The sequence below is a fragment of the Petromyzon marinus genome, assembly GCF_048934315.1.
Source record: "Petromyzon marinus isolate PM22_M1 ecotype Great Lakes invasive population chromosome 84 unlocalized genomic scaffold, UKy_Petmar_22M1.pri1.0 chr84_unloc.3, whole genome shotgun sequence".
Lineage (NCBI taxonomy): Eukaryota > Metazoa > Chordata > Hyperoartia > Petromyzontiformes > Petromyzontidae > Petromyzon > Petromyzon marinus.
The window spans coordinates 2,220,243-2,246,647 of record NW_027422640.1 but is presented as its reverse complement, the minus strand read 5'-3'; the positions used below and the strand labels follow the sequence as shown (position 1 = coordinate 2,246,647).

The 26,405-nt window shown below is 45.6% G+C and overlaps 1 protein-coding gene across 2 annotated transcripts in view; it reads right to left on the bottom strand.

Moving 5' to 3' along the window:
- Positions 1 to 616: 616 nt before the first annotated feature.
- Positions 617 to 26,405, bottom strand: part of LOC142908448 (uncharacterized) — a 39,176-nt gene continuing 13,387 nt past the window's right edge. The window contains exons 7-16 of one of the 2 annotated variants that reach the window (XM_076059159.1): positions 20,077 to 20,277; positions 18,100 to 18,384; positions 16,150 to 16,265; positions 12,381 to 12,689; positions 11,207 to 11,343; positions 9,755 to 10,383; positions 6,855 to 6,958; positions 3,821 to 3,931; positions 3,227 to 3,429; positions 617 to 2,243 (exon numbers count right to left, since the gene is read on the bottom strand). In XM_076059159.1, coding sequence (XP_075915274.1) covers positions 2,090 to 2,243; positions 3,227 to 3,429; positions 3,821 to 3,931; positions 6,855 to 6,958; positions 9,755 to 10,383; positions 11,207 to 11,343; positions 12,381 to 12,689; positions 16,150 to 16,265; positions 18,100 to 18,384; positions 20,077 to 20,277 — 2,249 coding nt within the window. In that variant the 3' untranslated portion in view covers positions 617 to 2,089. The remainder of the gene's footprint in view (positions 2,244 to 3,226; positions 3,430 to 3,820; positions 3,932 to 6,854; positions 6,959 to 9,754; positions 10,384 to 11,206; positions 11,344 to 12,380; positions 12,690 to 16,149; positions 16,266 to 18,099; positions 18,385 to 20,076; positions 20,278 to 26,405) is intronic. The other variant, XM_076059160.1, reaches the window with a different exon arrangement.

Sequence of the window (26,405 nt, the reverse complement as noted above, 5' to 3'; positions counted from 1 at the left end):
TTAAGCGTTTGGTAAGTGACCTGTTGACCAAGACACTACCGTCCTCAGAAGGTGCAAGGGAATTCACAGTTTTATTTACCAGTTAAACTCAACTGTGCTCTTAGCTCTTGTTCATAGGCGAGCTGGTCACACGTAATGATAGCTGATGATCGCAGTAGCTGATATCACCACACGTGAGAATTTATAACAGCAGTCTAATCATCTGAACCAAGGAACCCGGATAAAAACCCAAGCTCCGACCACCACAGCGAGAGCACACGCCGACTCCAAAAGTATAACAGAGGCACCGCCAGAGTCCAGCATTGAACCCATGACCTCCTGTGTACCGATCAAGGGAGATAACATCTTCTCAGCGGCAAATAGCAGCGAAACATTGCCTTAGCATTAAAATTATGGATTCACATCTCCAATAGAATATTTTGGGGAAACTATCTGAACGTGGTGCTCTGGATGGATGACTGCTTCTTCTCTGTCTTGTTTTATTTATCCACACAGTCTCAATGTAACTCTACATCTCTGTAAATAAACCACATTATACATATCAATCTAGCGTCCACGCAACGATCCCCTCCCCCTAGCCCACACACCCCCTCTTTCCCCCCCCCCTTGCCCCGTCCCCATTTCTTACCTAGAAACCTCTTACCATGGCATCTCTCACTTCAGTAGAAAAAACTTCTTGCTGTTGGGTTTCCCACCTGATGATGATTGCTTGTGTTGCAATAGAAACATCGTGATTTATTTTATACCTACGTGACTTTACCGAAAGAACCAAAGAGTATTATAAATATCAATAAATATATGTTGGCATATATATCTGACCATCAGTGAACATGAAATAAAACTCGTGTTCATAGCCCTGCACAAGTATCTGAGCCTTGGGACGCTAGTTCGACTCCCACTCATGGCCACCAACAATAGTGTTGATTATCTAAACCGGTTATGGGCTTCCCCTAGGTCGACTCAGCCTCAAATGATAAAATGGTGCGTTAATGCAGTTTGAATTGGTGCTGGCCACCCACCTTGTGTGCTGTGCCTGCCGTTATTAGGTGCTCACTAACAGCTCCATAAGTTTATTAAAGCGATATGGGGAATCGTTTTCTGTGTTTGGTAGATAAACCTTTCTAAAAACAAGATTTCCCATGTGGGTCGCTCGACCTATAAATTAATCAGGCGTAAAAATGTGATTTGATCAACTTCTATGGTTAACGGGACAGTCTATGTGTGGGTGATGTTTACATCCACGATAGCATGGTTGGCTAAGTGCAGTGCAAAATAAATTGAACATACAAACAACAACAGGACGTTTCCTTCATCTGACCACTGCTACATAGAAGTGACTTCTCTGTCCGTGGCCAGGAGCAGCTTCAAAGCCCATACATTTACTTTAGCCGATGATATCACAAGTGATGTCCACCGTTATTGTACAGCAGCCCTTTTGACTGCATTCCATTGTAATGAGAGGCTGCCCTGCTGCAATTAACACATCACCACACTTGCGATCTAGAGGTCGATCCTTAGGCCTGGCATTTGGAGCGACGCTGCAAGCTTCTTAAATCTCACTGCCTCTGTCCACCCAGCTGCGTAAATGGATACAGCACAGTTGGTCGATCGGCAGGTCGCATGCGGTGGTGGGGTAAAGCGTGGGTAACTCCCACCTCTTCCAAGACATCTGGCCAGCATGGAAGAGTAGGCCAAATACATCACTTGAGACGGGCTCTCTCTAGAGCTCCGTGTAGCAAGAGGCCCTTCTGCCGGTGGTGGCAACAAGGGAAGCATCTTGCAGGGCTGCACCTTTACTGACCGCACCGTCATTGATAAACCACGACGTGCATGGGTCCACGTATGACATGCGAGTAGGGGGTCCACGTGCAGCGTGCGAGGATGCGAGGAGGGGATTCACGTGCAGCGTGCGAGCAGGGGGTCCACGAGCAGCGTGCGAGGAGGGGGTCCACGAGCAGCGTGCATGGAGGGGGGGCACTTGCGGCTTGTGAGGAGGGGGTCCAGGTGCACCGTGAGTAGAAGGGGTCCATGTGCTGTGTGCGGGGATGTGACCCACGTGCGGCGTGTGAGGAGGGGGTCCAGGGATCTGTTAGACAATCTCTCTGAGACGGCGCTGCTGCGCGTCATCGTCGTCTCCATCGTTGACGAATGCTTTGTTGTCTCGACCAACAGCACCCCTCTTTGACTGCTGGCCCGACGACGACGACTCCACGTAGGAGAGCACGTGCAGGAGCGTGAACAACCTGAACGGGGGCAGAGGGGGGGCACAGAGAGGAAGGGGGAGGGGCACGGGGCGCCACGGTGGCAAAATGTCAGGAGGTAACGGGACAGACCTAGGAGCCAATGGTTGATTGACTGAGATGACTGACAATGCACCAGCTGTGACCCCTACTGTGCCAAATTGTTGTGTTTAGCTGCCCGGTGCTCTGCTTATGGATGCGAGCATCGCTCCTCTGCCCTCCATTATTGCTGGTGGGCGACTGCCTCCAACTGCCAAGTAGCATCTCCTCAGGAGTGGCCGATCTTGACACTGCTGGTACCAGTTATTGGCAAGTCCACTCATCTCTATATATCCTCTTGTACCATATCATTCCTTTTTTTCCCTAGCTGCTTTGTCATGCAGTGGCTGGGCATGGGGGCTACATGACCCAGCCAACACAGCCACGCTTGTGAGAGGAGCTCACCAATGGGAATGTGTCTAGATCTTTTAAGAATCTGTGAGCTCCTGACACAATCCAGTCTGGTTAAACCCAGGATGCATTGTAGGCAGGGTGACCTGAATGTTTCTAACCGGTGCAGATGTTACTTTAGTCACCTCAACATCCTTCTCGAAATAATAAAGAAGGGAAGATATCAATGTGGTCAAAGAAAATCCGGAGCTTCGCATGGAATGACAAACCAAGTAGTTTCCACCCAGTGTTACACAGCCGATGAAAAGAATGCTGCCCGACTGTTTCAGAGTGAGACCTCGGCTGCGAAACCGGAGCTGGTCATAAGCACACTGCCCACATTCACATAAAGGCAAAGACAAGGATCTCCTGGATAGCCTTAAGATACTGTTTGGGGCAAGTGCTGTCAGCGAGTGGCACCTATGAAGGCCGGTACGGCACAAGGGGGGAGGTCCAGGACCATTTCAGATAATCGTTACTGTTGTTGGTCACTGAGTCGGCATGCACACACACCCCCTATGGCCACGCATGGGTCGACCCCCTCCCCTCCTCCTCACCTGTGGTACAGCATGGCCAGGAACTGGACAATGAGCATGCTGGAGAAGGTGATGAGGAACATGAAGGCGAGGGGCGGCACGTCGATGACCGTCCCCTCGTTCTTCGTGCTCGGGATCTGGATGTAGAGGTCGGCTCCCACGAACTGCAGTGCCAGGGTCGCCACCAGCCACAGTGCATTGATCATGAAGTAGACGAAAGTGCCCTGCACGTTGGGACAGACAGACCAGGCCTGATTTACATTGCATTGGCCGAGTGGCGGGGGGGATGACCCCGGGCTGTTTATGGATCCCCTCTTTGTGCGTTCATTTTCCTCCCCCACTGTCCACTCTCGACGCAAAATGGTCACTTCTGTTGTTATTGTTTTATTGTTCATGTATTTTACAGGATTAGCGGATTATTGGAACAATTAACAATTAATTCGTAGGAATAATAAGGCATAGGTAATTCAATGTCTTTTAAATCTTCTTCTACCACATGCCAAGTACGGTAAGTACTCGCTTAACGCCTGCTGTTTGCACAACGCGTTGTCGCTGGAACGCAATTTTTCTGTTATCGAAGCATCTCTGGTACTCGCGATGACGCGTTGCCAGTACCTTGTTTCTTATCTCGAAGAGTTCCTGCTTCACGCGTTTCCTGTGATCGTCATCTTCCTCCAGAGGCTTGAGGTAGTCACTGATCATGCTCTTCCAAAACTCGTCTTCCTCCTATACATTTCCATCGACGGGACAGAAGGTTCACTTTGTGCGATTGTCCAAATAACAACTTACTCCGATGAATAATATTAATATTGTAATAGTAATAGGTTTTACCCTTTTTACTGGCACAAAAACTGACAACTTTATTTAAGGCATCATGTTTGCAATAACCACAACACATGCAATCAAAATGCAAACAAAAGAGACAACTCTGATAATAATATGCACTGTCCTTGAATTTGATTGGTCCACACCCGAGACGGCTTTTCTTAGAGCCTAGTCTCCACTGGTGTTAAATGCTCACCCCGAGCCCTCAATACTCTGATAGTCCGCTGTTTTTGAGTTGTACGCCTTTTGGCGTCTTCTGGTCCAACACCAGTGGAGACTAGGCTCTAAAAAAAGCCGTCTCGGGTGTGGACCAATCAAATTCAAGGACAGTGCATATTATTATCAGAGTTGTCTCTTTTGTTTGCATTTTGACTGCTTGTATTGTGGTTATTGCAAACATGATGCCTTGAATAAAGGTGTCAGTTTTTGTGCCAGTTAAAAGGGTAAAACCTTTTACTATATCTTGTTACTGGCAAAGGAGGTCTCATAATGTAAATGCTCACCCCGAGCCCTCAATACTCTGATAGTGCGCTGTTTTTGAGTTGTACGCCTTTTGGCGTCTTCTGGTCCAACACCAGTGGAGACTAGGCTCTAAGAAAAGCCGTCTCGGGAGTGGACCAATCAAATTCAAGGACAGTGCATATTATTATCTGAGTTGTCTCTTTTGTTTGCATTTTGACTGCTTGTGTTGTGGTTATTGCAAACATGATGCCTTGAATAAAGGTTTCAGTTTTTGTGAAAGTTAAAAGGGTAAAACCTATTACTATATCTTGTTACTGGCAAAGGAGGTCTCATAATGAAATTATTAATATTCTTGGTTCTTTTGGTAAAGTCACGTAGAAGGGAAACAATAAAATAATAAAAATATAAAACAATAAAATTCTTACGACATTTCGACTGCAACACAAGCAATCATCATCAGCTGTGAAAACCACATCAAGAAAATTTGAAACAAGTGGCGGTTTTATTAATGTTAGCACCATGTAGAGCAATTTTACAGTTTGTTCAAATGGACGAGTCCATCTATGTTCAGAAAAGATGAGGGGGGAGACGAACATAATGGATGCGGTCTGAAAGCCACCGTAAGCGTGAACAATCAATTAAGACCCGAAATGGTTTATCAAATCCTTCCAATGATTGCTAAGCCAGAATCCATCTTCTCGGTTGAAATTGTCTCTGTGTTTGTATATGTGGATAGCCTCATGAACGAATCTCTCATGGTAGCCAGATGGCTTGCAAAGAACCTCTGTCTTGGAGAAGTCAATGTCACGTGAGCCTACTGAATTATAAAGGGGATCTGCCACGGCCGAGGTATTGGTCCTACCGTGTTTTAGGTCTGCTTTGTGTTCACGAATGTCGTTTGGTTTCTCTAATGTAACTACTACCACAGATAATTTTGTTGTTTTATATTTTTATTATTTTATTGTTTCCCTTCTACGTGACTTTACCGAAAGAACCAAGAATATGAATCCCTGCAGTCACGAAGGCTTTAAATCAAAATTAATATTAATGGCAATTTGTAATGCCCAATCACTGCACAGTTATTTGCTCGCTTTCGACGAGAGACATAGGGAGGGATTCAGAGACACGAGGAGGAATCACATATAGATGGGAAGGCAGCAGCAATGCACACCATGAGACGGTGCTACCAACAATTGCCCAAGCTCTGCAGTCCTTTGCATATAAATGTGTTCTCGGCCAATTAATGATTTTTCACATGTGGCAGAAAACCGGAGCAACCGGAGAAAATGGAGGCGTGTGAGAGGGCAACATTATATCCTATACAAACGGAACAGGTGGATTTTACATTTGCTGTACCACCCGCTCCTGGCAAGCCATGGTGCGGCTCCTTTCTGACGCCCACTGGAACTGAAATTCACGGCATCTTCTCAGTGTGTGATCCACCAACCACGTGTAGCACCAGCGTAGCCACCACCACCTCCAAGAATCATGACATCACTTCCTTTCCACTGTCCAGAATTGTTATACAAATTGCACTGTCCTTGCACGAGATAAAAACTGCGAGTGGAACTCTCCCAGAACAATGCAGTGAAGCCCTACACGATAACTAGTGCTAAGGTACCTTTTTTCAAAGTTTAAAGCCACACATTAGAGGAACGCGCCACTTGTTTGATTGTCACAGAAAACGACACTCAGTCAACTGACGGCAATATTTGGACATCTGGCCAATGCGTTGAACAATTAAGCGAGACAGGCAGCCGGGGGAGGGGAATGATGACTTCTAAATTAATTGAGTTGCTTAGTACAAGAACCCCAACATTAATGTAAAATCTTAAACGTAAACATCTCGATATTATTTTGATAGATTTACTTATTTCAGTAGGAAGAGCCCAATTAGCTGCCAGGCAGTTTCCCGATATATTTTCTTCATTAAAGTTGGTTGTTATCTTCTGGGCACTTATACACGAACTAGGACAAAGATCAAAGATCCCCCGTGTAGTCTTAACAGACTGCTGGGGCACGTGCTGTTAGCGACCACCTCTGTAGGCCAGCACGGCACACGAGGAGGTGGGTGGCCAGCACCACGTCCGGCAACCTTTGTCTCTTCAATTTGGGATATTTATACACTACACCAGGTACTCATTTGAGGCTGAGTCGACCTAGGAGAGACATAGGACCGGTTCAGATAATCGTCACTGGTGTTGGTGACTGAGCGGGAATCGAACTCAGGTCGCTCGTTTCTAAGCGCAGTGTGTTAACCACTGCGCCACCACTCCCCACAACGTATATGTAGCACACGTACAAAGACCGACACAGACATAAAAACACACAGACATAAGGACACACAGACACAAGGACGTACCTGATCTAGGCTGCACCTCTGCGTGATGGCGTAACCCTGAGGCAGGACGTTCTCAAACATGACCTGCATCTTCTGGTGGCGCTGCCACACGAGGTCATGGCGCCCTGCAAGGGACAAAGGAGGATAGCGATGTGCGGTGCACTCCGACAGAGGCTCGGGAAAAAAGTTTACCGTGACTCAGCAAAGAGAGCTGCGCAGACGGTAGTGATTATTCTCATCGTTAGGCTGGTTTAGCCTGCAACAAAGTCTGGCTGAGTCGCAAGGCTCTGTGTTCATGAGGGTCTTACCAAGTTACCGTAGTAGAGGGGTGATGTTGCTGCTGAGTGCGGTCCAAATTAAGTGCTTTGCAGTTATCTTTTTCAGAAGCGTAAAATTTTGGCCAATACCAATGACACATCGGAGGAAACTGGAGAAAAAGATGCCCATGCAGAACAGGGGGAGAGAATTCATCAATCTCCCACGCTTCTACTGCAGCAGCAGCAACATGCCCTCATTACAGAGTGCTTGCCAGAAATGAATCACAATAGCTTGCTAATCTCGTCCAGGAGCATTAACCATCACCCACACTTCGTTCATCCATTCATCGAACAAAGATGGTCACCGCATCGCGTGATTTCAGATGCGCGGTCTTGTTTAACTGACAAGCAATGACTTCGCCTTTAATTTTCGATTTAAAGCTTTCGTGACTGCATGGATTCGTATTCTTGGTTCTTTCGGTAAAGTCACGTAGAATGGAAATAAAATAATACAAATAAAACATAATAAAATAAAATTCTCACGACGTTTCGGCCACAACACAAGTAGCCTTCTTCAGGTGAAGGAACAGAACTGTCGGGACGACAGCACTTCAATGAACGCTGCTTAGATTCGCAGCGTCTTTTAAGCTAGGTGGGAGAAGTAAAGCGCCTTGACTAAGGTGTTTACATATCAAACAATATAATTTAGCATTGAAATAGCAGTGTTAAAGTGTTGGATCAGCAGGGTGATAAAGTCAGAAATTAGCTTGTAACTGGGAGATTAGCATGATGTTAATGTGAGGGATTAGCATGTGACTGGTCACGGAAATAGCTATGTTAAAGTCGAAGTTTATATATCAACAGAGGCATTTAGTATATGGACGCTAAAGGACTGCAACTACCCAACTATCATACAATAAACCGATGTGAAAAACTAAGTATAAACTACATCAATGTTATCAATAAACTCTATATACTCTCCAATCAGCTGAGCTACTAACAATAAGTCTTATACATTACAATTCCATATGGCGAAAAAATGGGTGGCGGTTTTTTCTTTTCAACGTTAGCACCACGGAAAGCGACGAGCTTTGTTCAGACGGACGAGTCCATCTATGCTTGGAACGGAGGAGGGGAGAGAAACATCCACGATGCGCTGCTCTGTCCTGTGTTGCGTTACAACTATTTTATAAACTAGACTACTATATATTGCAATGTTATACCTTCCACATATACAAACACAGAGACAATTTCAACCGAGAAGATGGATTCTGGCTTAGTAACCATTGGAAAGACGTTATAAACCATTTCAGTTCTTAATTGATTCTATTTTACGGTGACTTTCAGACTGCAGTCCATTCCCTGTCATTGCCTCTAAATACCGTTCACACAACGGTCAAAGGTATAGCATGTTGTATAATAAATAGTATAACATTGTAATGTTTAACATAATTCATAAGGCAATATATGGTATCGTAATTATATAGTGAATATACAGCAGTGTGGTATACAGTAGGGTTGGTAGAATAATACATAGTGTAATATTACAAGTATATTTTACAGTCTAAAGTATAGGGTAGTGTATAGTAACGCATTGTATAATTTAATGGTGGGTTTGTCTATGGCAGTGTATATTATGGTGTATAGTCGTGTAATGTAGAAAAAAGTTTAGTTGGAGACATATCAATATAATGCATAATGTTAGAGCTTAAATTGGGCGTATACGATATTATACAGTGTAGTTTAGATTGGAAGGTATAACATTGCAATGTATTGTAGTCTAGTTTATAACATAGTTGTAACGCAACATAGGACAGAGCAGCACATCGTGGCTGTTTCTCCCCCTCCTTCGTTCCGAGCATAGATGGACTCGTCCTTCTAACAAAGCTCGTCGCTTTCCGTGGTGCTAACGTTGAAAAGAAAAAAAACCGCCACTCATTTTTTCGCCATATGGCATTGTAATGTATAACGACTGATTGTTAATAGCTCAGCTGTTTGGAGAGTAAATAGAGTTTATTGATAACACTGATGTAGTTTAAATTTTAGTTTTTTATTAGTTTACTATATGGTATTCATTATATAGTGTAGTGTATACCCAGTTACTTTATGTTAATAGCTCAACTTATTGAAGAATATATTGATTACATTTATTGTATTGATGTAGTTTATACTTAGTTTTTCACATCGGTTTATTGTATGATAGTTGGGTAGTTGCAGTCCTTTAGCGTCCATATACTAAATGGCTCTGTTGATTTGTAAACTTTGATTTTAACATAGCTATTTCCGTGACCAGTCACATGCTAATCCCTCACATTAACATCATGCTAATCTCCCAGTTACATGCTAATTTCTGACTTTAACACCCTGCTGATCCAACACTTTAACACCGCTATTTCAATGCTCAATTATCCTGTTTGATATGTAAACCCCTTTGTCAAGGCACTTTATTTCTCCCACCTAGCTTAAAAGACGCTGCGAATCTTAGCAGCGTTCATTGAAGCGCTGTAGTCCCGAGAGTTATGTTCCTTCACCTGAAGAAGGCTACTTGTGTTGTGGCCGAAACGTCGTGAGAATTTTATTTTATTTTTATCATTTTATTTCCATTCTATGTGACTTTAACGAAAGAACCAAGAAGGCTTTGCCTTTGTTTGATGAAAATATTACCTTTGGTATGGAGGGCGAGGTCTGTGTCTGATTGCTCTGGAGGTCGACTTTTGCTCTCTACTTCTTCTGGATGCTCTGTCTGAGTGATCGTGATGTCTTCTAGTCTCGTCTCTGCTCCTTCTGAATGCTCCATCTGAGTGTTTGCGATGTCCTCTTCTCTCGACTCGATCTCTGCTCCTTCAGGATGCTCCGTCCCAGTGCTCGTGATGCCCTGTCGTTTCTTCTCGCTCTCTACTCCTACTGGATGATCTGTCTGAGTGCTCGCGATGTCCTCTAGTCTCGTCTCTGCTCCTTCTGGATGCTCCATCTGAGTGTTTGCGATGTTCTCTCCTCTCGACTCGATCTCTGCTCCTTCATGATGCTCCGTCTTAGTGCTCGCGATGCCCTGTCGTCTCTCCTCACTCTCTACTCCTTCTGGATGATCTGTCTGAGTGCGCACGATGTCCTCTGGTCTCGTCTCTGCTCCTTCTGGATGCTCCATTTGAGTGTTCGCGATGTCCTCTCCTCTCGCCTCGATCTCTGCTCCTTCTGGATGCTCCATCTGAGTGCTCGTAGTGTCCTGTTGTCTGGCCTCAATTGGACGCAGCTTCATCTCTCTGTCGAGTTCCACCGCGCACGACTCCACTCGGCTGGGAGGGACGATGATAAACTATTAAACTAAACCATTATTTTTATTTTACCATGTAAGGCCCACTGAGCTATAAAGCTTTTTTGTAGAATCGACCTGAATGTCACAAATTATAACTCAATGAGCGGCTTATCACGTGGAAATTACAGCAGCCAAATACTCTTATCACATGATGATTCTAAATGAGGAGGGAAAAAAACAGGGGACCCGGAGTAAAATCCACACCAACATGGGGAGAGAAAGGAATAGACGCAGACTCCATATAGGCAACAGGCATCGTCAGGTTTGGGATCGAAGCCACTACCTCCTGCATACCAGGGGAGGTAGTTAACATCTAGCCACCACGTCGCCTAAGATACAAGCACAACTAGAATCACAGTTGATAAGTTGAGACAAGACTCAGTATTGACTTGAGTAAAATGTTACGTTGTAAATCCTCCTCCACCCGACACAGCCAATCAATAATCAGAATTTGTATTTCTACTGCAGGAGGAGTCCGATGAGCTATGAACGTCTTTTCACAGATGTCCAGTAGGTGTAGGGGATTAGAAAGTTAGAAAATAAAAGATAGCAGTGCTAAGTATAGGAAAGATGAGAAAATAAATAAGTATATGAGTGCAACTTGCATGAGTACATCACTTACTGCCAATTTTTCAATACTAAATGCATAATTTGGGGCAAGGCAGCAAAACAACAATCCCAAACCACACCAAGATAACACAGTCCTTCAATAATATTGGACATAAACATTGAACTATCGATACACGAGAGGTAAGGATCAAAGTTAAAAGCATGGCTACAGGCTCTCAGTGAGGTGGTGGCACCTTGAGCTGTCATCCTCCTGACTCAGCGCCGAGTATTTCTTCGGATGGACGCTGATCCTCCACTGGAAGCAGTCCCACTCGAGTGGCAGTATACAGCATTTCGTTCCATTCAAACGATGCTTGCGTTCCTTCTTCTGCTGGGACAGGAGGATGGGCATTGTGCTGAAGGCAGGGTCCTTCAATTATATCAAACCAGTGGGAAGCGCACACAAGCTGGAAGGCAGTTTCAGCTGCTCAGTGGACTGGCGCCAATAACTGTCCAAGCTCTGCGGTCCTCCATGTATGAAGATTTTATTGGCCAACAGGAAACCAAAGCACCATGGAATAGACCCACAAATGCGAGGGGGAAACATTGCGTTCTATTCAGATGGAACAGATAGAGTCCATAATTGTCATACTGCATTCTCCTGGAAAGTCAGTGAATGACTCCTCCTCGATACCCACCGTGTTGGATTAATGGACACGAGTGGCACAGCCACCACCACCGTTCTTGTCAAGAAACATAAACGATAATTTTGCAAACTCCGGTCATCCTCTCATCAGTGGATTTTGGCTAACCATTGAACAAAGACAGTGACCACATTGCGTGCTTTTGGGTGCACTTGTGCGTCCATCTGGAACCCTCTTCCTTCCAATATGAGAAAGCAATTGGAGCTATGCACTTTTAAATCATTACATTGAAAACTAATTTCTTAAAAACTGCTCTTTGTGTTTAGAAACTTTCCTTCCTTCGCACCTCCAATTAGCACAGTTGGCTACACATGGTGTGAAAGAAGTTCAACATACATACATCTGGACCAGTCCTTGGCCTTCCCTAGATTGGCTCAGCCTCAAAAATAGCCAAATGTGGTGTAGTAAACATGACAACAATGGAGACAAAGGCGGCCGGGCATGGTGCTGGCCACCTACCCCCTTATGTGCCATTCCGGACTTCACAGGTGCTACTCGCTAACAGCACTTGCCCCAACGGTCGGTTAAAAGCTACATGGGGGATCGCTGCCTTCGTCTTGGCGGGGGTTGGGGGCATATGTTACACTTTTTTTGCAATGTACGTAGCCAATCATGCTAATTGGAGGTGCGGGACGGAGCAACAGAGGAGAATGGAGCGACACTCCAAATAACGTTCGACCCAAAAACAACAACGACAATAACGATAACACACAAAGTAACTCACCTTCTTGGGGGAGGGCTCAGAAGGCGCCTTGGTTTCACGCGTGCCCCATGATACGTTGTACATGTTGACCAATGAGTAGATGAGCAGCAGCAGGTATCCCGTGGGAATGCAGATGAGGTACAAGAATCCGTGCACGATGCAGAAGAACTCGCGCGGGTGCAGCACCGCGGCGATGAGATGGATGCCCGCGAGAGTGATGAAGAAGATGCCGCTGGGTGTGAGGATACCGTTCTTGACAATGTCGCCGACCATAGCGAGCAGCGTGCCCGTCATGAGGAACATGTAGATCACGGTGAGCACCATGGCCACCTTAAAAAATTACCAGGTATAAAGCTCTTTTCAGAAGCCACCTGGCCACAAATGATAGATCAACGTAGTGGCTCATCACGTGGTAATGTATATCAGCAACCAGATTAAATGTGGAGGGAAGATAGAGAGAACACGTGGACTCCAAATACATAACAGGCGTTAAGGTCGGGATAGGGATCGAACCCACGACCTCCTGTATACTATGCGAGGGAGTTAACATCTCACCATCGCAGGAGGAGACCTTAGCCATCGGCGTCACCATCGTCCTTTTTGTCCAACCACCACCACTTCTTGGGAGTTACTTTGCATTTATTCCGCACTTTTCCACAAAGTACTCAATACCCTGCACTTTGCAAACAACAACAAAATAATGATAGCTCATTGTTCTTCTGGGTTCTTTCGGTAAAGTCACGTAGAATGGAGATGAAATAATAAAAATAATAATAACAGAATAAAATTATCACAACGTTTCGGCCACAACACAAGTAGCCTTCCTCAGGTGAAGAAACAGGACTGTCTGGAAGACAGCGCTTGAGTGAACCCTGCCAAGCATGGCAGCGTCTTTTAAGCTGTGTGGAAGGAACAGAACACCTTGACAAAGCAGTTTACATATAAATTAGCATGTAACTGGGGGATTAGCATGATGTTAGTATGAGGGATTAACACCACGGAGAGCGACGAGCTTTGTTCAGACGGACGAGTCCATCTGTGTTCGGAACGGAGGAGGGGGAGGAAGAGGAGGAAACAGCCACGGTGCGCTGCTCTATCATGTGTTGCGTTATAACTATGCTATAAACTAGCAGTTCACATGGTGATGGGGTCGCACTAACTCACCGTGGAGAAATCTGCGTGAAAGTCCTGAGCGACTCATTAACAATCACATAATTCAAGCTGCTGCTTGTGAAAATAACGAACAGCATGTGGGGGCTTACGCTAGCTGTCGTCTATCGACCGTCGACTTCACAGCTGTCAGAATTATTTTCCTAGCTTTCTGGTCTGCGAGACTGTGAGACATTTGGCTCTCGCTATATCATCTGTGGTGACCAGAACTGTCCCGGACCGACTGGTTTTTATGGTAAAATCAACAGTGATCTCGCCGAAACGTTCGACAGTCAGTTAAACCCAGCACGTCAGCGGTGCAACATGCCGCTCAGGAAGTATACTGGATCACACCTTCACATACGTCGTAACTTTAAACGACGTTCTTATGTCACTGTTGTATCGAAGATAAGAACGTCAGATCAGTCTTGTGACGTGCAAAATGGCATTACAAATTATTTGCCCACCCATCACAACGATATCATACAGGAACTGAAAACGACTAACCCACGATGCTTTCAGTCAGAAGATCCGGTCATCATTGGCGAGTCTGAATAATGCATCGACGGTCTATTCATTTGCAGCTCAATTAGAACATGACATCATCGCTATCTTTGATGAACGTGTGTCCATCCAAACAAGCACACAGAGAACGGGAAAGCACGAAGTGACTTACTGTCACTGGAGGCGATACTGTGAAGAAGACGCGGAGGAGGCTGGGGTGTCTTTGAAAGAAAACTAGTTTTCAGATTGTCCGACTTGCTTACAGAGCCGCCTACAGATTTGAAAACTAGCTCATTATTGAGTCTCGCAGACTGTTCTATGGTCTGTGCATCACTGAGTCAGTTTCCGACCCCGTGCTCTGTGGCGCATTGTGAAGGGTCTGTTGCACTCCAACCACATCAACCAGTCAGCCGGTTCTGTGCACAGTACTTGCAACGTTCTTCGCCAATAAAGTGATGATTAAGACGGCAGTTTCTAACTTGCAAGCAACGCATTCTCCTGGTCTGTCATGTGAGTTTGATCAACCTGATAACCAACGCAAAACTTGAGACCCTGGCACCATTGTTAGTAGCAGAGGTGTCAATGTTCATTGCCCAGCTGCCAAATAAGACATCGCCGCTCGACTCCGTCCAGATATAAATTCTCAAATAATGCTTGGACGTACTTGCGCCGCTGATTGTCCACTTGGCAAATATTTCATTCAGTGAGGGCTGTTTTCCAGACCATTGCAAAATGGCGCAGGTAACACTGCTTCTGAAAAAGTTGGCTTGAGCCATAGTGACCATCCAGACTATCACCCGATCTCAAACCTGAGTACAATTTCAGAGGTTATTGAGCGCCTGTGTCTGAAGCGGTTAATTCCCTACGTCACTGGGATGGGCAAATTCAACCCATTCTAGTCGGTGTACCGACAATTCCACAGTCCTGAGATGACTCTACTAGATGTCACTGTTGACCTCTAAAAGATCATGGATGACCGGTGCATTGCAGCATTGGTTGGCCTCGATTTCTCAGCCACCTTCGACACCATTGACCATGAGATACTCATTGAGCAGATAAGGTCAAGGTTCGGTGTATCGGGTATGGCACTGAAGTAGATTGAGTCATACCTGAATGGTGGATTACAGTTTGTCAAGCCATGCCTAGTCGGCATACCACAGGGTCCGCCTTCGGGCCCTATTAATTTTCAATATAAGTCTCTCCGATCGCCGATATCATCTCAATATGAAGTTCTATATATATGCTGATGACTCACAATTGTACACCGCAATGAAGTGCAAGTTAAATGTGGAGAGCATCGGCAACCTCGAAGATTGCAAGCGAGCGGTGCACGTGTGGTTTGCATGAAACGAAATTGTGCGAGGATCAGGTGTGGCAGTCGCAGACTCAAGGATTCAGATTGTGATTAAAATAGCCTCGGCGTAACTCGACCAGAATATGTCAGTTGATCACCCCATGCAAAATGTAGTCAATTTCTGTGATTTTCATATCAGGGCTCACGACACATTCGACCACTATTGAGCAGTGACATAACCACCGCGGTGATGTGTAGCATAGTATCGATAAGGCACAATTATTGCAACACAACGCTTTATGGGACGTTGGCACGTGTTGTAACGGGCATTGCAAGACCTGACCATGTTCATCCAGTGCTCGCCGAGCTGCTTTAGCTTCCAGTTGCCGACCAAATACATTGTTATAAGGTCGTACTCGTAACACAAAAAGAGCGTGCCACAAATGAACTACAATACCTTGATAACCACGTCAAGGAGCATAAACAATCACGCGATCTCCAGCTATCCTCGCAGTGGCTTTTGGCTAGCCATCGAACAAAGACCGTTACCGCATCACAAGCTTTCAGATGCGCTTCTGCGGCCATCTGGAACGATATTCCTTCCGATGTTAGGAAGCCACTGTAGTTTGCACTTTTAAATCATGTAGATTGAAAACTAATTTCTTTAAGACTGCTTTTTGTGTTTAGTTTTTTGTACGTCCCCTGCACCTCTGATGAGCAAGGTTGGCTACGTACGGTGCCAAAGAAGTTCAACATATATACGTGCATTGTGTTTCATTTGTGGCAAGCACGCTGTGTGTAATGAGTGCCACGTGCTTCTGCAGAAGAAGCGTGGGTGCCCACCTTGATCTGCGTGTCCGGCTTCGTTTTGAAGCAGACGGCGATGTATAGAGCAGGCGGAACGATGGAGATGAGAAGTGCCCAGTTTTGGTCCATTTTGAAAACGAAGGTGAAGCAACCTGAGCACCGGCACGCGACAAAAACCACACGAGCTGAATACCATCATTAATACATTCCTGCGGAGGGAGCTGGTAGGAACGTTGGGTTGCTCGGTCAATGGCCAGGGTCAACGGTGGCGTAGTGTATTCCGCAAATATGCCTGACTGTGAGGGCAGACACAAGCTGGTGTGAGTAGGTTAAATGTTGAGTTTTATAAGGGCACCACGGAGTGACCAGCCCCTCCCCACCCCTCCCACCCCCCACCCAGCCCCACCCTCCCCACCCCCCACCCAGCCCCACCCTCCCCACCCAGCCACACCCTCCCCACCCAGCCCCTCCCAGCCCCTCCCCACCCAGCCCCTCCCCACCCTCCCCTCCCCACCCAGCCCCTCCCAACCCTCCCCTCTCCACCCAGCCCCACCCCTCCCATTTTATTCGGGTGTCCGGATACAAGTGAACAGACATCCACAGACATACACAATTAATCCCCTGCCTCCTGTGAATTAATCCCGTTTGGGCTTCCAGTCCACTACGTTTCCTATCAGTAATGCCCACTAGGAGCGCATTTGTTATATATATAAGGGTGTCTGGATACACGTGGACAGACATCCACAGACATACACAATTAATCCCCTGCCTCCTGTGATAATCCCGGTTGGGCTTCCAGTCCACTACGTTTCCTACCAGTAATGCCCACTAGGAGCGCATTTAATATATATATATCCGGGTGTCCGGATACACGTGGACAGACATCCACAGACGTACACAATTAATCCCCTGCCTCCTGTGAATAATCCCGGTTGGGCTTCCAGTCCATACAAGGGCACCACGGGGTGACCAGCCCCTCTCCACCCAGCCCCACCCAACCCAGCCCGAACCCTCCCCACACAGCCCCTCCCCACCCTCCCCTCCCCACCCAGCCCCTCCCCTCCCTACCCTCCCCTCTCCACCCAGCCCCACCCCTCCCACGTGGACAGACATCCACAGACATACACAATTAATCCCCTGCCTCCTGTGAATTAATCCCGGTTGGGCTTCCAGTCCACTACGTTTCCTACCAGTATCATCTCATCACCACAACCACCACCATCATCACCACCATGATTGACAACGACAATCGTTCAATCAGCTGTAAAGAAAAGAGTGCACTCAGATGAACAGAATCGTGCAGCCTGTGTGTATAGAATTTTTGGCTGAAAGAAACATGCAGCAGTTTGAATACCCTGGTACACAAGCAATACGACTCGAAATATTTTTAAAACGCAAGCAGTGCGCATACGTTATGATGAGAGGATTAACACGACCACTCACTTTGAGGTTGTGTGCGTTACACACCCAACGATGGCCAATTGTTATCGTAAAATATTTGCAATCAAAAATCTCGTGAAAGGAACAACTCTGAGTGACGACTTGAAGCCATGCACGACTGTGAGCAGAAGTGTCCCAAGTTAACTTTTTTTTAAAACGAAACTATTTTTAATATACCAGATAAGGCCCACTGAGCTATGTAGCTCTTCTTCATAAGCAACTTGGCCACAAATTATAGCTGAACGAAGTGGCTTATTACGTAGAAATTTATAGCAGCCAAATACTCAACGCGTGATGTTGATTCTAAATGTGGAGAGAAAAACCGGAGAACCCGGATAAAAATCAACACAACCACGAGGAGAGACATGCGAACTCCAAATATACAGGCGTCAGGGTCGGGTTCGAACCCATGACCTCCTGTATACCAGGCGAGGGAGTTAACGCCTCTCCACCATGGCGACGTCTCTTTTGATGTAGTCCCTGCATCAAAAGAATGAACCCGGGTAAATAAAAAAAAACCTAAGACATATGGAAACCCGAATTCACCTGCAATCATGAGACAGACGGTGGCCGGACCCATGATGGAGGTGGCCGTGTAGATGATCTGATAAAGAATATAGAGCCGAGAGATGGACGGGTTCTTCTTGGCCATGCGGACGCCATTTTCCAGGATGCTGAAGGTGTTCGCCATCGTGGATGGGCCCCAACGCCTCCGCTGGTTGAAGAACTCCTTGAATTCCTGCGGGGCGTTGGTGTAGGCGTCCGATCCGGCACAGTACTCGACGCGCCAGCCCTGCTGCAGCATCAGCGTGCACAGCCAGCGGTCCTCACCTGCACCAACGAATGGAAGAGGGGACGTCCGCGAGGTAGAGGGTAACCGGCTCATAATACCCACAGCCGGCACCAGCTCCTGGCCGAGCGGCATATCTCTGTAGCTGCACCGGCAGTAGCTGTCTGCAATTATCTCTCTCTCTGCATCTCCCACTGCTGCATACGCAGGAGCCACAGCAACTACATCCAACCAGCATCATCCACCTTCAAGAACCCGACTCTCATCTCAATGCTCTCACCTTGATTTGAAGCTTTCGTAACTGCAGGAATCCATACACTTTGGTTCTTTCGGTAAAGTCACGTAGGTATAAATAAAATAAAATAAAACAAATCACGACGTTTCGATCGTGATGCTCTCACCTGTCTATGGTCTCAACCGTCCAGGCTCTCAACTAGTTCATAGTGGTATATGAGGGACTTTGACCTTTCGTCTCTGAGTTCTCGATGGAATATTATGTCCAGTTTGCGTAGTGTGCATGTTGCATTAATCATGAATTGCTGCTGTAAGTGCGTCTCTTCCCCAGCTTGCTCACTCCACTGCTGGCAAAGGAGCTCGGAAACATTCCCTCACTCGTGGCATTTTTGGCCTCCTCTCTACAAGCTCGCCAGACGTCTTCGAAAGAGATCTGAATACCCACACCTTAGAGTCGCCACACGCGACCTCCCGATCAACTGCGTCGTGAACCCATTCATACAGAGGGCGTGGTGGGGAGGGGAGCTGTGCATAAAAGTCAGACTCAGAAGGCAGAGAGCAACGTTGTAATGATTCATGATTCGCTCATTGTGAGTCCGATCATCGTGCAGGTACTATAATATCAGAGTCATTCAAGTTGTCAATTGGGCGAATGTCAATAGATTGTTTTTTTTATAAGTGAAATGTAAATAAATAAAATATTATTTATTAATATTTACGTAAACATTTTTTTATATTTTGCTTACCTTTCAATATTCGGATTTTGCTAATTAAACCAAAATCGACGTAGTTTCCCCATGACCTAACAACCTTACCCGATTGGCTCTGTCGGGTGTTGGACGCTTATAGTTAAAACAAATTTACACTAAACCTACACGACAATCTAATCCAGCATGAATGAATTGTGAATCATGAATATTGGTCGTGAAAGTCTACGTATTAAATTGATGTTGCGGGGTCTTTGCCCAAGTATTACCACGATACAGTGAGGGAAAAAAGTACTTGATCCCCTGCTGATTTTGTATGTTTGCCCACTGACAAAGAAATGATCAGTCTATAATTTGAATGGTAGGTTTATTTGAACAGTGAGAGACAGAATAACAACAAAAAAATCCAGAAAAACGCATGTCAAAAATGTTATGAATTGATTTGCATTTTAATGAGGGAAATAAGTATTTGACCCCTCTGCAAAACATGACTTCGTACTTGGTGGCAAAACCCTTGTTGGCAATCACAGAGATTCTAAGCACGTGATGTTGCATCTAAATGAGGGAAAAACTACAGGACCCTTAGAAAGTCTACGCAACCATGGGGAGAGAGACGCAAATTCCAATATACGCGCGTCAGGGTCGGGATGGAACTTACGACCTCCTGTATACCAGGCTTGGGAGTTAACATCTCGCCAGCGTGACATGTATACATGTTGAACTTCTTTCGCACCACACGTAGCCAACCGTGCTAATAGGAGGTGCGAGATCCAAACACACGTCGACGCTTACCTTGGTCGTACTGGATGTACTGCAGGGCCTCGGTGGCCACTGTGGTGTAGGTCTTGAGGACGTTGTCGTCCATGATGGCCTTGGCTCGGAAGAGGCTGAAGCAGCCAGGGCTGCAGAGAACGCAGCCCATCACGTGCTCGGCCGTCTTCTGTAGCCAGTGGCCTACCGCGTACTCGAACTTCTGGTACCAGACGAGCGGCCCTGTCGGTGTATAAACAATTGTGGTTAATTGGCTGAACGCAACTCAAAGTGAAAACCCAATGGAGCAGTCCTACGATTCAGGTGTGGCTTTCTTGGATACATTTATGTTGTACGTATGTTGTTTATATATGTTGTATGTGGGTTATATGTTGTATTGTGTATTGTATTCATGCTGTATGTACGTTGTATGTATATGTGCTGAAAAAGGACTGTGGGTTTTGCATTGGAACCACAACCAAAGGACGTTTTTTTGTAAGTATGGAGAACGAGGTTAAAACTTTGAATTCCGAGATTGGGAGGAAATGTAATTTCGGACTACGGGGGATTAAGGGCGAGTCAAGAGGAGGGGTGGGGAAGTACAGGAGGAGGGAGAGGGAATAGGCAGGTGGGCAATGGAGGGGAAGATCGGAAACATTTGGGGGTGGAGAGGAAGGGAGGGGTTGGATGAAGAGTGGACGGCTAGAGGGTAGGGAAGGGAATGCTGGGGAGACGAAAGGAGGGGGTTATGAGAGAGGGCAGGAGTTGAGGAAGAGAAGCAAGCCGGGAAGAGCGATCCAGGAGGCCACGGTGGGAAAGCGGGAGGGCAGGGAGCAGAGGGATGGGTGGGGTCAAGTAAAAAAATACATGCTCTTTGAATTATTCTCCTGTTTTAATTGCGTATTTGTTATTTATTAAAAAAATGTGCATTCATAAATAGATGTGATTTTTGTTATAAGAATGAGTCAAGGAGTGGCTAAATCTGTGCTCTCCGGTTCCTGGGTGAAAAGTGGGGTTTGTGTCCTAGCCGGTCCTGCCTAGCTTGACCACTTAATAAACGAAGGACATTTGAATTGTGCCGTTAAAGCATCGAGATTAGATATTAGTGCGTGCCATGTAGTTTGATTTCGTCGTAACTATTGTTGGATATGAGCTTTTTCCAAAATTGATATTAACAATAATATCTGCCGATATATATTTTTTAATAATAAAGAAAAATAATGCATAAAACACACAAACCCAAAAACACGCAAACACAGATGGAAATCGTAAAAAGGACATAAATGTATAGAATAATAAACTCCAAGAGAGGGCAGAGGTTATTTGCGAAATCTCCAGACTGCCACGGAAGGACAGTGAAAAAGGGGTCTGTTTTCTCTCACTCAAGGGTTGGAGAGAGAAAGAGATCCCGGCCGTCTTTGTCTCTCCCCGCAGCACGAGAAAAGAATTTAACACCCTAGTGAGGAATGGCTTGTTGTTACAAAGAGGGTCGTCCCCTCCGCCCCCCAGGATCGTATAACGCAGATGGCTTGTGGAATGCCACACACACGCACGTACACACACACACACAGGCCACGCCCCCCCTCCCCCCCCCCCTTTCACTGCGCAGAGCGAATATTTTTTTTTTATATAACGGTCCAACCATTTTTTCAAAAGTTCAGTCAAGACAGATCAACAGTTCAAGAAGTTCGACAAGACACGAGCAGTCGCAGCGAACGGCTGGCTCCAAGGAGTGCGAGCCTCGCTGAGTAGCGAGGATCGCTGAGTCGCGATGTATCAACGAAAGTGATTTCAGAGCCGAAGGGACGAAGTATCACTCAACTTTATTCCTACATCAAGTGCCAGCTTCTAGCTGCAGCGTGGCCAGCGCTGCCAAGCAAGAGCGTGCAGCTCAGTCATCCAGCAGTGAAGAAGCCGGCTGCCAACGAATCAACTGAGAGTGCTCGGGCATCTCAACAGAGAGAGCGCGTGCGACTTGGCTTATCCAGCAGCGGAAAGAGCCTGACCAGCAAGAGTGTCAGCGCCACTGCGCGCCACTGTTCGGGCCACCAGCGCCACCACTGCACGCCACTTCAGAGCGTGCCACCAGCGCCAGCCAGCGCTACAGCGCGCCACTGTTCGCGCCACCAGCGCCACTGTTCGCGCCACCGCGCGCCACCAGCGCTGAGAGCGTTCGAGCAGCACCAGGAGAGAGCAGCGGGCCTGCACTCAACACCCATCGGCGCGACGATGGCGAGCGTCGTGCCGACTCTTCCAGCCAGCTGTGGACAGAAACTGTGTACCGTGTTCATATGCCCCCTCCCCCACACGCTCACCCTCACACCCCCACTGCTCCGCAGGGAACAAACACATTTTTGACACAAGAGATGCCAACCTCGGCGTCTGCTTTACGCAAAGAATTGAACCAGTGATAAAGAAGACACACGATACGCATATCGGGATAATCAAGAAGGATTGCCACTCCAAGGCGGTGCATTAAAAATCAATTGATAATGAAAAACACTGCTGCCATTGAGTTACCTGGATAAGGTCATTTAGAAGCAAAAGAGTCGTACCTTTTTCTTTTCAATGGCATAATCTTGCCAACGAATCCATTAACGCACATTTGTGCCTTTAGGAATAATACGTGTTTAATTGTTTTTCGTATGAATATCGTGGCATAATTTTAAGGACTCTATTCATATTTCTCATATGTTCGTGTTACATTGCATAACAATTAATTGCCGATACCCAAAGTGAAACAACGTGATAAGAATTGACTTGAAGGTCTATGAAGGGATGTGGTACTGTCTGGCAATTTTCAAATATGAATTTGCATATTATAAGGTTAAGGTTTTTGTTAGGATAGCATATGCATGTTCTTAGCATCTCTCTCTCTCTCTCACCAACTGCTCGTGCTACGCGGGGGGGAATGAATGAAAGTGAAACGCAATCGTGATGGTTACTGTGTTAATGCTGTGTTGACATTCCGAGATTGAGCATTCTCATATTATCCAAAATTAAAGTTTAGCTAGAGAATAAAATTGATTAAAGCAGAAGGGTTATGTGTGATTTTTTCTGAAATTCCGCATAAGAATTGTTCTGCGATTGAGATCTGAACCTGGTGGACCTATCATAAGCACACTAACACACATAATCAATGAATGTTAAAGCGAGAAAAATTGTATCCTTATTGCTAATAGAGAGTTAAACAACGAAGCCAAATTGACTCTCTCATTCACGCTCACAACACCTGCATAACTAAATGCGATTAATTGTCTCATCCCAATTGATAACCAACCTTCGTCACCGAGGCTGGGCCCGATTATCATAACGACCTGCAGTATCATAACCACACCCACTCGCATAATTTAATACGATTATATCTCGAATTAGCATAATTAATACGCATAATTACACAAATTCACGTAATTTTGAATAAATTATGCTAATTTAAAATTTCATTTGATTTTCATTATTTTCATCAAATTTTCATAACCCACATATACAACACTGTTTGGTGTTAGTCATACTCTTTGGTTCTATTGGGTAAAGTCACGTAGGTGAAAAAAATAACAAAAATCACGACGTTTCGACCACAACACAAGTGGCTTTCATCAGGTGAAGGGACCAACCTGTCCGGAGGACAGCGTTGGAGTGAAAAAAGTCAAGCGCAGGTCGCCTCATTTAAGCTGTGAGTGGGTAAACAGAAAAGACGCCTTGACAAAGGAATTAGCATAAAATGTAAAGCTGTGCAAGCTCGCAAATAGAATCAAAGATACATTAGCACCACCGTGAGAGTTTGGGATGCCACTAATTGAATGAATATACTGTACCATTAAAAATTCCTTTAACGTTTGGTTAAATTTAGAACATCTTTCCAATGATTGCTTAATTTGAAGCCATCTTCTCGGTTGAAATTGTGTCTGTGTTTGTAGATCTGGATTGCCTCGTGAACAAATCTCTGATAAAAACCCGTGGGTTTGCAAAGAGCCTTGGTATCGGAGAAAATTATATCGTGATCACCCACAGCGTTGTAACAATGATCAGCTACGGCAGAAGAATTCGTTTTGCCGTGTTTCAAATCTGATTTGTGCTCGCGAATTCGGTCAGAGACATGTCGCTTTGTCTCCCCAATATAGCAATCACCGCAGGTACAACTCAATTTGTAAACCCCGGGGTACTGTAAGTCAGGAATGACATCCTTCACGGATGGGATCAGATCACGAATTTTGTGTACTGTATTGAACCGGACCTGGATCTTGTGTTTGTTTAGAATTTTGGAAATCTTTTTAGTAACGCCTGCTATATATGGTAGTGTGATGGTTTTGACTGGAGTATCAAGTGGTTGTTTCTGTATGGAGGGAGAAACAGCTTGGCGGATGGTACGGTCAGAGTATCCTTTCCTTTTGAGGGCCAGGTGTACATGTTTTAATTCACTGGTCAGGTGGTGTTGGTCCGAAAAGCAATGAGCCCTATGGTATAAAGTTTTGATGAGATAATTCTTTTGGGCTGGGTGGTGGTGGTGGGAATCAGGTTTCAAGTAGGAATCTGTGTGGGTGGGTTTCCTGTAGACAGAATGCCTCAATGAGCCATCAGGTCTCCTCTCAAACAGAACATCTAAGAAGGGTAGCTTGCCATCTTTCTCCACTTCCATGGTGAATTTGATGGCGGGATGTTTGGAATTGATGTGGTGTAGGAAAATGTTCAGAGCTGGGAGGCCATGTGGCCAAATGACGAAAGTGTCATCCACATATCTCTTCCACAGGGAAGGTCTGAGGGTGGAAGTCTGGATGGCGTCTGATTCAAATTTCTCCATGAAAATATTGGCTATCACTGGTGACAAGGGGGATCCCATGGGGGTACCCTCATTTTGTTTGTAGAAGGAGCCATTCCAAGTAAAGTAGGTATTGTTGAGGCAGTGCTTAACCAGTGCAGGTGTGTCGGGGTCTAGTCCATGTTTGACCAAATTTTCAATTGTTTCAATGGTATCAGGTACTGGGACCTTGGTGAACAAAGAGACCGTGATCTGATCCCATCCGTGAAGCATGTCATTCCTGACTTACAGTACCCCGGGGTTTACAAATTGAGTTGTACCTGCAGTGATTGCTATATCGGGGAGACAAAGCGACATGTCTCTGACCGAATTCGCGAGCACAAATCAGATTTGAAACACGGCAAAACGAATTCTTCTGCCGTAGCTGATCATTGTTACAACACTGTGGGTGATCACGATATAATTTTCTCCGATACCAAGGTTCTTTGCAAACCCACGGGTTTTTATCAGAGATTTCTTCACGAGGCAATCCAGATCTACAAACACAGACACAATTTCAACCGAGAAGATGGCTTCAAATTAAGCAATCATTGGAAAGATGTTCTAAATCGAACGAAACGTTAAAGGAATTTTTAATGGTACAGTATATTCATTCAATTAGTGGCATCCCAAACCCTCACGGCGGTGCTAATGTATTTTTGATGCTATTTGCGAGCGTGCACGGCTTTACATTTTTATACTAATTCCTTTGTCAAAGCGTTTTTTCTGTTTACCCACTCACAGCTTAAATGAGGCGACCTGCGCTGGACTTGTTTAATGGTACATTATGTTCATTCAATTAGTGGCATCCCAAACTCTCACGGTGGTGCTAATGTATATTTGATTCTATTTGCGAGCTTGCACAGCTTTACAACTCTCACGGTGGTGCTAATGTATCTTTGATTATATTTGCGAACTTGCACAGCTTTACATTTTATGCTAATTCCTTTGTCAAGGCGTCTTTTCTGTTTACCCACTCACAGCTTAAAGGAGGCGACCTGCGCTTGACTTTTTTCACTCCAACGCTGTCCTCCGGACAGGTTGGTCCCTTCACCTGATGAAGGCCACTTCTGTCGTGGTCGAAACGTCGTGTTTTTTTTTACCTACATGACTTTACTCAATAGAACCAAAGAGTATGGATCCTTGCAGTCACGAAAGCTTTAAATCTAGAATTGGTGTTAGTCAGCCTGTGGTCTGACTCAGCTCAGCATTGCACGTGCCAGCTCATGCCCACTGCTACCTTCTCCTGGCAGATTTCATGGCCATCTATTTATTTATTGTTTGCGATCCAGCTGGTCAGGAAGGTTGGACGATTACCAAGGTTGGCGATGTGTTGGATTATTACATCGGCGAGTCGTGAGAGATGGCGACGACTTGGGGGGAGGCCTTCCTCCCGCAGTGTATGGACCACGGCTGATAATAATGATATTGATTTTGTTTTCACTTAACAATTCTATAGGATTTGCGTAATTTACTCCGAAGTCTTTGCAGTATTTTGGTATTTAATTTGAGTTATGTAAAGTTAAACTTCCATTACTAGCGGTGGTAGTGGTCTTTCTCAGACCACTTCATGATA